The sequence below is a fragment of the Pseudopodoces humilis genome, chromosome 4 (genome assembly GCF_049639895.1).
Source record: "Pseudopodoces humilis isolate 2021_Gansu_Grassland_sample_001 chromosome 4, ASM4963989v1, whole genome shotgun sequence".
In the NCBI taxonomy this organism is placed as follows: domain Eukaryota; kingdom Metazoa; phylum Chordata; class Aves; order Passeriformes; family Paridae; genus Pseudopodoces; species Pseudopodoces humilis.
Genome location: NC_142203.1, coordinates 56,534,669 through 56,547,625, shown reverse-complemented (window position 1 = coordinate 56,547,625; position 12,957 = coordinate 56,534,669). Strand labels below are relative to the sequence as shown.

The following is a 12,957-nucleotide window of genomic DNA, read 5'->3' as shown; positions in this document are numbered from 1 at the left end:
GGTGGTAGTGCCGCGCAGCCCGGGACGGGAGCGGCCTCTGGTGCGGGGGGTGTGGGGGAGGGCGGGGGGTGTGGGCGAGGGCGGGGGGGGTGGGGGGGCGAGCGCGGTGTTCGGCGGGGGGGGCGGTGGGGGCAGGGGCCACCCGGCCGGACTGGAAGCCGGGAGAGGCCGGAGCCGCCCGCGACTAACGAGAGGTTCTCGTTCCTCACTCGAGGAGCCGGGCCTGGCTCCTGGGCCTAGGGGGAGCTGCCTCGGGCGTACGGGGCGCGTTCCGAGGCGCCGGGCGGACAGTGGGGTAGGAAACCTCACTGCCTGTGGGGTTTATTGCCTCAGCTTCTGGAGCGGCGCCCGCAGCCCGCCCTCCCTGCCGTGAGCTCCGTTATGCACGGCTTCCAGGGGGGCAGGATGGGCGAGGCGAGGCGAGCTCTCCTTTTGGTACTCTTTGCACGGAGTCAGACTCACTGCAAGAGAAATGGGCAGGAACACAATGGGTTGAGCAATACGGCTGTAACAGTGGGCTCAGCAGCAGGCTGTACAGAAGCAAGACCTACACTGCTCATTGTAGCTTTATAAAAAGGTGTGTCACTACTACACGTTGTAGGACAGGTGAGACAGGTACCAGGTGCCGTCAAAAGGTTTTAAAACGGGATTACTTCTTTACTCCACAATGAACAGTAGTTCTAAATGGACCCCAGAAAACCGGTGTGAAAGAAGGTTTGTAGTCAATTCTAGGTGGACTAGACAAATGAACATAAATGCTTTGATTCTGGCCTCTTCATTTTTCTAAAGGACAACATTTAATAGCAAGCGCTGAAATTGTAGGAGTGTACGTTGTGGTAAAGAGAATGGAGCTGAATTTCAGCATGAAATGGAAAAGATGGTTGCCTCGCATGGTCTTTTGAGAAATGATAGTCATGTGCTTGCTGCACAAAGTGCAGTTTTTTGTCCTATATCACAGGACATTTACATGACCTTTGTTCATGTCAAATTAGGATTGAGGGGTATTAGCAGATAGAAAATAAGAATATTTTCATAAGGCTCCTGCTGCTGTTGAAAATTAAGTGATTTATTTTCTGGTGCTAAAGAAAGTGCACATCTGTTTTCTTTTCCAAATTTACATTTACGTTCCTTTTTTTGTACAGTCATTTTCACTGTTCTCATTGACTTTGTCTTGCAGGCTTTTCCATCAAAAAGAAGGAAAGAAGGGTTTTTTTGTTTTTCTTTAAAGAAAAATCTTCTTAAAAGTTTGTAAAACCTTTAAAAGGTTTAACTTTGGTTGCAGTTTGCATTTGGACAATGCCTCCTTAAGTAAAAATCAGTAGAATGGGAAATGGTTGTTGCACTTCGTTAATTGTGATTTTTTTTTCCCCAAGTCATCATTTCAGTGTGCCCAAGTAATTGTTTCATGAAAGACAGTATTCTTGAACGTGTCAAAGTGACCTCTTGGCTTTCAAAAGTTAAGGAGTTGGTCACAGAAATCTTGAATAGGTTCTGTCCCAGCTTCTATTTTTCCTGAGGGCATCTTAACATGAGATAAAAATCACAATTCTTAGCAAGTGTCAAGTATTATGCCTTACATTAAATAAAATGATGTCAAGATTTGATTATTTTGGTTAAAATAAGCAGCTTTGCAGAAGGAGGCTTTTTCCAATTAAATTTTTTTCCCATTCAGATTCAAAAGATTCAAAGATTTAGATTTAATGCAATAAAATAAGTGGAAAAAAAAGCTAGCTAGATTAATTCAGCATAGAAGTCTGTTTACTTTATGAGGATATTCTTATATATGAAAAAAAAAAAAATGAAGAAGCACTGATTTAAATTATTTTCGTGTCCTAAAATAATTTTCTTAGATTCATAAATTCTGGGGTGTTTCTTTGAAAATCTTCAAAATCAGATTTTGAGTATGGAAATCAATGTACATGAGTGTGACAGGTACCAACATACTGTGCTATATACAGGTATCAATATAATGAAAGTGGAAAGAAGCTGTGAACACTTGTCATTTCTCTTGCTGAGGAAGAAAACCAGCAAGAAACTGAGGCTGGGAAAAGGCAGAAGGAGGAAAGTCACTGGAGAGCAAAGAAACGGGAAAAAATTTCATAGTAATTTTCTTATTTCATACTTAAAACAATAGTATATCTGTTTGCTTCCATTGAAGTATCAGGAAATGGCAAAGGCCAAACAAGGCATTTGGGACATTTTTGCCTTTCCCTATGAATCTGTGGACTGCATAAACTCTTCTGTGTATTGCAGCAGCAATTTTTCCTGTGGTCAAAAGCAACAGCTACCGCCTTTCTAACCACAGCAGGCTCCTGAAGAGCAGTTTGTCTATTAGACGGAATTTGCAGAACAAAATTATTTCCTGGACTGGGTGAGTCAAAGCTGTTGAGCTGGCAAGCATATGTGGACTTTATTTGACCCATGGACCACCAGTTAGACCATACTAAACAATGTTGTTAATGTATTTATCTGTTCTATCATTCTCACTATAAAGCAAGAAATGCCTGCCTTGGAAAGATTTCTTTAGAATAGTTTGGGTTAGTTCAGAAGTCTAACCTTTGTTCAGCTGGAGTCAGGATGAGGTACCTTAGAAAATATGTAAGATAATATGTACATTCAGTATTATCTTTTCAGAACAGTCTAGGAATCAGGAACTTCTAACACAAAACTGTTTTTTTTCATATGATCTTGTAGAATAATCTTCCAGTGATACCTTTTTATATTGAAACTCTCCTAAAACTTGCTTGTTGGTTATATTGAAAGTTACAGGTTAAAAATTGATCCTTGTCCATTCTCTCCATCCTCTTCATGATTGTTTAAATCTTTGAACTACTTCCTCCACTGTGCTTTATTCTGTGCTGCTTTGTATTTTTTGGTTTTATTGGGGTTTTATTTGTTTGATATTTTTGCTTTTTGGCCACTCCAAGGAATCCCAGTCTAATTAGTATTTGTACTTTGAGTAGAGTCCATTGCTCAATGCAGCTGATTGTTTCTAAGTCATCATTATTTCTAAGTAATCATAGGTTTTGGCAAGTGGGAGAACAGAAGACAAGTGTGTAACTTTTCAGAGGATCAGAAATGCATGTAGTATGCATGTGCTTCATGCATGTGATATAATGAATTTCTGTGTTCTGTTCTATTCCACCTCTACTAGATCCTATCATTTCTTTCTTTGCAGCTGCTTCTTTGTTGATGTGACCGTTGAACTGTTTTGTCTCCAGAATGATTAGATGTCTCACAGCTCCTCCTGTGTATGCAAAGTCAAAAACATGTGACATTATTAAGACTGAAATTCACTTTGTTAGTGATTTTAAACATTTCTGGCTTGTGACATTCTTTTTCATCTTTTTGTGGCTGCCTTTAGTACACTGCATTATCATGAGTAAATAATCATTAGCAAATGCTGTCACTTCGTTAATCCCAGCTTTTTGTAGGTGAGGTTTAAAGACATGAAAGAATTCAGAACCCTGCATGGAACCCTGCAGGATTCTGTGGGTCATATAGTTCCATTCAGAAAAATGAGCAGCCGTTTTTAGTGGCCTAGTGTTTCAAACCATTTACCTGCAAAAGGATCTACTTTCTCATCTCACAGCAGCGTAGTTTCTTTAGGACCTTTTGGTCAACAGTCTGTGCAAATAAAATAGATTATATTAACTGAACTCTAGATTTGTGAGTCCGAGTTTTTCTCTGTAGAGGAGACTTTTTCAGTAAATGTTATCTGTGTTTAGATTAGGGAAGGCGAGGTGAGGATGGTGGTAATTTTACTGGTTTCTGAGGAAAATATTACTGGGCACATGTGTTTTTCATACCATCTCCAACAGACACTTTTTATTTCTGCAGTGGAATGTTAAATAAGCAAAGTTCTTTGCCATATTAATTGTGGTGGAACAATATTTCATATAACCTATAACCAGCCTGTGAAGCACAGTGCTGCTAAATCACTTTTCACTTAAAAGCCAGAGAAGAAAGCAGGCTTCATTTCCTTTCCTAATTTGTGGTGTTGAGCAGGGTGTTCGGAATTTTGCAAGCACTGAAATAAACATGGCATGTTCATAATGCACTGTCTTCCCAAGAAGATGGGAAGACTGATTTAAGAAGGTAAGCAAGAAAGATAGAGTAGGTCATCATCTGCTATGAAGACACAGCTTTACAACTAGGTAGTGATGGCAAGGGAACTTCTGTCATTGCTTTGACTATATGAGACAAGATTAGCGAGAAATCAAAGCATATTTCCATGGAAGAGACTGAACTGATTAGCACTGGGTATAAATCAGAGAAAGTGTTTACCAACTCTCAATATTTTTCTCCTGTCAATATTTGTCTACTGTCCTGCAGTACCAGCTCTTTTTCAGAGCGAGTCAACAAGCTGTTTCTCATGCAGTAGCTGATTGCATTCAACTACTGAGCTATCCTGGGAGTGTGTTGTTTGCACTAAACAGTTTGCACTTCACCTGCTGTTTATGGCTGTGATGATGGAAATATGATACATGCTTATGCAGCAGCACCTGAGAGAGCTGTAGGACCTTAAAAGCTATTTTTCCCACTGTGTTTCCACAGTTCACCAGATAGCAGAACCAAACAATAAGACAATCTCAAATAATTCCTTGTGCCTCAGACTCAGTGTAGTACAATTACTGTCTGCATGCATGTGTTGATAAGAATATTATTTTGAAGATCCTGCAAGTAAGTTACTTTGATGGAGGTGTGCTGTGACACACAATGGATACAGTTCACAGGATGCTGGGAAACCTAAATTAGTAGTACTAGAAATCTGTGGTTTGGGTTTTGGGAGTATGTTCAGTTTTTGTTTGGTTGGTTCATTGGTTTTGTTTTGTTTTCTCAGCTAGAACCTTGGATGCCATAATTTTAGAGGTCAGACACTGCAAAAACCATACCTTAGCATTTCTGTGTGTTCCACTGCAGACTACTGTGTGGACATCACCTCCTTATATGAAAGTCAATCAGACCAGTTTCCAAATTCCTTTTGTTTGGGCTATTGGAGGGAACTGGGGGCAAGAGGAGAAATAAGTAAATTGTGTCATGTTCGAGTATGTTGGTTTGAGTTCCTATTTAAGGTCTGGGCTTTTTGTTAGCTCCCATGGAGTACCTATTCTGTTAGTTTTCTGATGTTAATTCTATTGGAAAACCAATGAACATTTGTTGTCAGATGGCAAGGTCATGAGCATTGAGGATAATGAATGTATCAATAAAGATTTTTAAATGTTTGCATGACTTGTAGTTTCTTGACTTACTCGCTTAGATTGGAAGAGCTAAAAGTATAGTTAATGTAGACTGTACAGTGAACTAAGTTGCAGAGATGTTTTTTCTGAAAGGTGTAGTGATAAAATTAAGGTTTGGTGTCAAAAGCTGTTAGATTTTCTATTTCTTCAGATGCAGCTAAAAAAAATCAGTTTCTAATGGCAGTTATGGAACTTTAAATTAAGAGGTACTAAACATTCTATCCTTTTGCTACAGTAAGATATGTCTGTGCCAAGCACAGTTATGACACAGAGCCAAATACTTTTCCAAGGAAAATGGCCCAGGAATTCAAGGCATGTATTTATTGCTCCATATCCTGTTAATAGCCAAGCAGATGAGAGGACTGAGAAGTAAAATGGAAAGAGGATTTCATATGTGTTTGGCAAGAAAAAGTGATGAATTGTATTGAAAGGTTATGCTTTAATTTCTTTGGCTTAGCTGAAACTGTGATTAACTTTGACCTATTTAACTCTGCTGTCTTGGAAAATTTTTTTCCATTCTTGCTTTTATCTTGTGCTACCCAGTTCTCTTATTTTGGTTGGTTTTGTCATTGCTTTACTATAAAATACCCAATTAGTTTTTGTCTGAAGTTGTGCAACAAACTGAAAACAATTTGAAAGTATATTTAAAATTCAAGCAAAAACTAAGGCTCTCTAAATAATACAAATATTTTAGCCTGTTAAATTTTTTATAAAGCCCATCCTGTGAAATAGACCAATTGTAATATACATTATATTAGATGCTGCTGAATACTTGTGATTTGGTTTTGAAATACTTTTTAACTTTATTTAATTTAATTTTTTTAATTCCATTTTGTGTGAGGCTTCACTGTTAAAAACTTCAACCATGCCTGTCTGCTGTCATTTGTATATGTTTGGTAGCACTTGACCCTGACTTCCAGGGAAATTCTGATGTATGGCATATTACTCAAGTACCAAATAGGTTGTACTGAGGCAAACTGTCAGTTTTTATATTGCCTTAATAGGGTGTGTGTAGTTTTTTGTTTTGTTTTTAATTTTGGTGAGGCCGCTAGGTGGAGTCAAAACATTGAGCCTCTGTGGATATTGATTTGCAGGTAGCTGGTGGGTACAGACTTTACATACACAGTGCTGCTTTCCAGTATCAGCACTGCTTCTCTGGCAGCCTGGAAGACCAGGAACTGTTGTCTAGCTAAGATACGGTGTTTCAAAAAATAGAAAGACCAAAATGTTTCTCTTGAATTTGAACTCCAGCATTTTTCATGCTCTACATTGATTGAAAAAGTTGGTCATGGCATTAGTTGTGATTTGCAAATCTGTTCTTACTTATATCCATAAGAATGTCCTCTGAAGGTATACATAAGGTCCAGCAAGAAAAACATAATTATTTGCATTAGAGTATTTAAGAACTCAATGACTAAATGATCTGAATTTGCACCCCCCCCCCCCACCACCTCTGTCTTTCTCACTTTTTAAAATCTTGGCTTTCACTTCACTTTCTGACACTGTTGTTTCAGGTCTTTTTTCAGAACAGAATATAATTTTCCATCCTGCATGAATCCAGTATACCTTGATTTTTGTGTGGCTACCTGGTATTGTCAAATCTATTTGCAAATACAATAAATTGGTCTGTATATGTTTTTTCCCAGAAATTTATTAGTTAATTTACTTCATTCCATAAAATTATACTTGCCATTGTAACTAATGCAGTTTAGGTGAAGATTAATTTGAAAACTGAAAGTGCTATTAAAGAGTCTTTGATGGAATTAAAACTGTCAGTTTGTAATCAGGCTTAAATGAGACAGCAGGCTTAAATCTTGACTGTAATATATAGTGATTCTCAGTAGTAGAAACATGTTGTGTTTTGTCTGTATTTTCTAAAGCTGGTGCTATGGCTCCCTGCTGCTTCTTCACAGATTGTGGCTTTCTTGTTTTATTTTAATAGTGTTAATGGAGCATAATTAACTCAAACCAAAGGCACATATCTAAGTCATGGGAAATGTTTCTAAGCAAAGCCAGACTTACATGAATGTTTAGTATGTGTAAGATACTGCACAGGTTAAAAATCAAGTCTGTAAATTCAATTGCATTGTTTGTCTTTGCAGCAGCCATGTTGGCCACTGTATTGCTGTAATAGTGTATTATGAAGGTTCTTCCCCTTTCTAAAATCAAATCAAATTTATATTTTCCAGAAGCAGCAATTAATCAAATTGCAGATTTATTGGTAAAAGAAATTACCTGGCATTCTGCTATTACTGCAGTCTGCAAGTTAGAAGCTTTGCTTTATTCTTTAAAATTCTCATTTAGAAGTAGCTACTAGGTTTTTAAGTGTTATCCAACTCAGTCTGCTTTTGGTAGAAAATTCCATTCTTACTGATTTTGGGATTGGCAAATTAGCTGTTTTCACCATAATTTGTGTAAACAGCTGTGTCTATAATAATCTCTGTTATAAGTGAAAGTCCAGATGAAAATTTGTGTGCTTTTCCTCCTGATGTTCACCTAAATGGATGAAGCATTGCACAAATGTATAAAATATTTGTCTGCCCTGTATGTCATTCCATTTACATTATTAGATGCTAGAGGACTCAACCCAGAAAAAGGCCAGTGCAAGTTGCCAGCAGAGACCAGTTTTATATATCTACTGCAAAAATGCAATACAAATTAACTTTTGGTAATTTTGAAGGACCTCACAGAAACACAGAGACTGGAAGGGCATTTGTGGAGATCAAATCTAGTCCCATGCTACCTTAGGTAACCAAGTAACGTAACCCATTTTATAAGCTGGTCAGTCACCATGTTATAAATAGAGATGTTTTTACTTGCTAGGACTTACTAGACATCTTTTTCAGTGTCTGAAATCTCACTGTGCTGATGCTTGGAAATGTCTGTTGCAAGTCTAGCTTTTGTGTATTCCTGACCAATTTATTCTTAATTGTTCTTATGTCTGTATTACTTCTTAGCATCAATAGCTTTTTTTACTTTAGGAAATTTAAATGGTATGCTTAATGGCAGCAATCATCTCGAGACTCTCTTTGCTAGACTAAATTCATTATTTCATATGTGTTTCTAGCAGTAGTGCAAGTTTAGGTTGCTACTGACTGTTGACTTTACTGATACTTTGTGTAGGCCGACATAGCTGTTTTGAAGTCATTCATCAAATGGGTGATGGGACCGATTACCTGGTAAAAAGCTGTCACCCCTGGATGCTTTTGGTCCACTTAATTTTTCACCTATATACTGTCCTGAATATTTCCTAGGTATAACCCTAGCAACAGTTGTGCTGATGCCATTGATGGAGTGAGGTACAGGGGCAGAAAAGAGCAATGGAGGGAGGAGCACTGAGAGAAACGTGATAAAGCAATACTGTTGCAGGATATGAACCTTATACTTAAACCAGGCTTGTTTAGATAACTCTAGTGTTCTACGCTACACCAGAGAAAACAGAGTGTGATATCGGAAACAGTTTGAACCAAACGGTTCAGGCATTAGCAACAGCCTATGCAGGATGCTACATCCTTCCATCTAATTTAAACTGAATCAACTTCTGATTGCTCCATGCAAGCAGTAATTGTCTGTTCTGTAATGTTTGTACTGTTTACCAAAAGCAAGTCTAAAATAATATTAGTATCTGCGTGGTTCAGTGTTTGAGGAAACTCTTTGCTGTTGCATCTGGTTCCTAGCATTATAAATAGAATTTATATTCCAGTCTGGAAAGTTAAAGGTTCCCCTGGCATTGTTTCTTTGTTTTCTCTTTGAGCAAAGTTATTAAAATATTGCAGTCTGATACAGAGTTTCGGGAATTTATTTATTTATCATTTTATGTAGATAAATAATTCAAAACACTAAACCATGAAAGAAATGACCAAGATTTCACCTGTGCATATATATTTACTTGCACAGTTTTTTACTGAGCTGATGTCAGTTATTTTAGTTCTTACTACAGTCTGAGTGACTGGTAGCAAGGAAGCAACATGTCTGTAAATGATCATTTGAAGAATTATGTGTAGCAACTGATTTTATATAAAATGTTATAGTACAGTTTTTGAAAGCCCATGGTCTCATTTGGTCAGTTAGAAAAACAACCTTATTTGTACTGCCATTTTTGATCTACGCAAATGACTGCATCTTCCTATCAGCAGAAGCAAACAAGGTATTAGTATTTCAAAACTGGGCAGTTCTGGTTTTTCTGTTTCTAATAGGTAGTCAACAACTTGCTGGTATTTATGCCAATAATTTATACAGCTCTCAAGTTTATAGGTATATCTCTTAATTAAACTAGCCAATATACTAAGAAAATCAGATGGCATCTTTTAGTATTTAAAAATTGTGCTCTCTGGTAATCTGAGACCATACATTCCAGTTCATGAACTCAGTCCAACTTTAATTATTAATAAATCTTGTTGGGCAGGCTGGAGGTAATATGGATGGATATAAATGAATGCAGTATGTTGGTGCTGTGACTGTTTTAGTGTTTGTTTCAGATGATATGCAATTTATCATTGGCAGGGCTGTATTGTCTGTATTTCTAGGTGAAGATACTGAATGACCAAAACCAATAGGTTCTTTTTAAAAAGAATATCTGCTTAGTATCCCTCACTTTATCATACTTTTATGTTGCTCAGGTTGTTGTTTTTCTTTGGCTCCATTTGACTTTTATTTTGACTTCAGTTTGAAACATTGTGTAGTCTTTCTGATGTTCTTGGATGTGGGTGGTGTGGGGTAGAGTTCAGAGCCATGAATGTGTTTCTGAGGAGCTTCCCCTTTACTTCCCAAAAGGTTTTACCAGACCTGTGCTAGCAGTATGTGAAAAACTAGACACAGGACAGTCCACTGAGAATCTGTTCATGACTTAATGAAGTACTGTTCTTTAATGGATTTGGAGATTCAGGTAGAGTTCAGTAGATTCTGGGGATGAGAAACTAACCCAAGAATGTTATTACTTAAGCATTTACATTCGTGACAGAAGCTTCATTTATGTTAAACTTCTATTTGAAATTCAAAGTTTCAGTAGCCCAGTGAGAAGTTACTAAAGCCTTAGTGCCAGAACTCGGTATTAGAGAAAAAGAGCAGAGGAGGTGGAACAAATGTTTTTTATGCACGCTTCATTTTCAAAGTGAAATCATCAATATTGTGGACCATGATGTTTCTGTATGGCACTGAAAGGAAAAGTAAACAACTTGCCCACATTGGAATCAATAGATTTGAAGAATCTGTGGTAACAAGGAAAATAAAGTTTCAGCATAAAGCATAGATAGAAATGTCGTCTTTTGTTTTTGTCTTGCATCAAATAATTTTGGTTAGTCTATTTCTAGAGAAATTCTATTATAGAATTGGAAGACTTTTGACAAAAAGTTTTGCCTTCCTTCAAACAGAAGCCATGTGTGCAGCCCTTCAGATTGCTGGCATTTCACTCTTCTGTTTTGTTATTCCTTCAGGCTAAAATTGGCTTTTATGCATGCTCCCTGCATTGTATGCCAAAACCTTTCTGTGCACCTATGCACATACCAGACAGGTTTTACAATAAAATCAATAAAGGTACAATGGCTAGTGTTAAGAGGAAAAACTTACTTAGTGTAAAACAGTGTTAAGTAAACATGCCTTTATTAGCAAGATCTCTGTGTATTTCTTCAGTTATGGCTGAAAATTTTAAGTTGTCATTATTACTATAATGTGATTTTTTTTTTTTTTTAATTTCTTTTAATTACGTGGCAGAAATAGGAAGACAGTAAATATATGACAGCCAGGAATCCTCCTATGATAGTAAACACTGGAGGAATTTTGACTACTTGAATGCAAGCTTAATTTTAAAGAAATTAAATCAACTGAATTTAAGTTGATTAGAACTATAGTTCATGGATTATTAAAACATCATAGTAAAGAAATGTACCTCTTCTGGTAAAAGAGTGAAACTGTCTATTTAAAATCAAACACAATTAAAGGAGAAAATTTGCAAGTGAGTAACAGCTAAGTTTCCTCCCATGCTGATTATGTGGCAGACATCCTGTATAAATACAAAATTATTTGCTATAATGGGTACAATCAAGTGATATTTTTTATGTCTTATTTTGTGCAACTTTGCAGTTCTTGTTCTTTGTCATCTGAAAATAACTATGTGAGTTTTATTCCTTACTTCAAAAATGCTAGTACTGTCTATTTCTCTAGAGTTCCGGTAACTGCAATGCTGTTTTCCTTAGAAGGCTGAGTCATAATTTAATCTGTATGGTTTTGTCAATATGAAAGTTTTTGTCCCTGTTTGCACTTAGTCATACTCTAAATGGAAAAGGTATGAGAGAGATTTATTTAAAAATTAAACTTAATTTATAAAGATAACAGCTCTAAAAAGGACTTTGTTCTTCCTTCTAAAAATATTCTGATGCTGTTTTTTTAATGTTTACTATAAACTGTCTATTGAACTGGAATCTTGCTATGCAAAGATATTTTTTATACTTTCAGGTCCATTGGGCCACGGCTTGTGTTGAGAATGACATTAGGAGCAGAAATTACTAGCCAGCTCAAGGCTTCTTCATACATAGCATCAGGACGAAACCTTTTGAGATGGGACCTGTCACCAGAGGAAATTAGAAAAAGAACAGAAGAACTTATCAGGAAGACAAAGCATGTATATGACAGTGTCGGGATGCTTGAAATCGAAGAAGTAACACATGAAAATACTGTAAGGGCTTTGGCAGATATAGAAGTAGAATATGCAGGTTAGCATGTGTTTTCTGTATTTCTTTGCATAAGGCATTCCATATGCCATCTGCACATAAGGAAACATGGGGAAAAAATAGTTGTTGCTTCCAATTTTGATCTCTGCTGTTCTTGTGTAGAATGTGTAGAGGCCTCTGAAGAGTTCTCTGGTCCTAACAATCTTTTGGAAGCTCCCAGAGAACTGCATTTAGTCACCTGTTTTGGTTTTGCATGTGACGCTCCACACGGTTACATTTCCAACCACGTGCAGCTGCCAGGGGACACTGCAGCAGTGTAGGCTGCAGCGTCTGTGGTATGCATAGTGCATTACACATAGTAAGCAGTGTTTTTTTCAGACACTGCAGAATCTGACACAAGCAAGTTGAATGGAGTAATGGAGATGCTGATAAACTGCTAGTGGAGAAAATACGATGATGAGGAATTTATGAATGTGCTGTTGAAAGATGACTTCTTTACTTGCTTACATTTAAATTGTGGCCTGTGAGGTCTTGAAGAATCCAGGGAGAGGTTGGTCATACAGTCACAGCTAGATTGTTCTGAATGAATTATCAATCCATAGCAATATTAAGATGGGGTTTAATGGTCAAACTCAGGTCATTCAGTTTATTTGTTAATAATTGTCAGAGGAGATGGGTAAAATACAAACTGCATATTGCATGTCTTTGTTGAGAAAAACCTTTCAGATGGTGGCTGCATTACTTATAAAACAGTGAGTGTAATAGATGTCAAATTCTTTTAAATACTCAAAAAAAATCTTTAGTGGCCACAGAGGTGCTAGAAGAAGCTACCTTGGCTGGAGCAAAATCTTTGAATAGCAAAAAAGCTGGCATCTCAAATGTAATACTAGTCTGGATTTCGCATTACTTAAAATTGCACATCCGGTGAATTGGCTGGAATTTTTTCTGACATATTCAGATAGTAATCTTCATTTAAAAAGCCTGCTGCCAGATTCAGCTTTAGTTGTACCAATATACTGATTTGGTACAATTATTCTAAGTCTTCTCACCAA

General features: G+C 37.1%; 1 protein-coding gene across 7 annotated transcripts in view; it reads left to right on the top strand.

Annotated features, from left to right (window-relative positions):
* NLN (neurolysin) overlaps positions 1–12,957 on the top strand; it is a 37,889-nt gene that overhangs the window by 133 nt on the left and 24,799 nt on the right. The window contains exons 1-3 of one of the 7 annotated variants that reach the window (XM_088054213.1): positions 3–40; positions 2,254–2,371; positions 11,691–11,947. In XM_088054213.1, the coding sequence (XP_087910339.1) occupies positions 11,719–11,947 (229 nt within the window). In that variant the 5' untranslated portion in view covers positions 3–40; positions 2,254–2,371; positions 11,691–11,718. Of the gene's footprint in view, positions 1–2; positions 41–1,958; positions 2,372–11,690; positions 11,948–12,957 lie in introns of those variants that run through there. The other 6 variants (XM_014258845.2, XM_005530089.3, XM_088054211.1 and 3 more) reach the window with 6 other exon arrangements.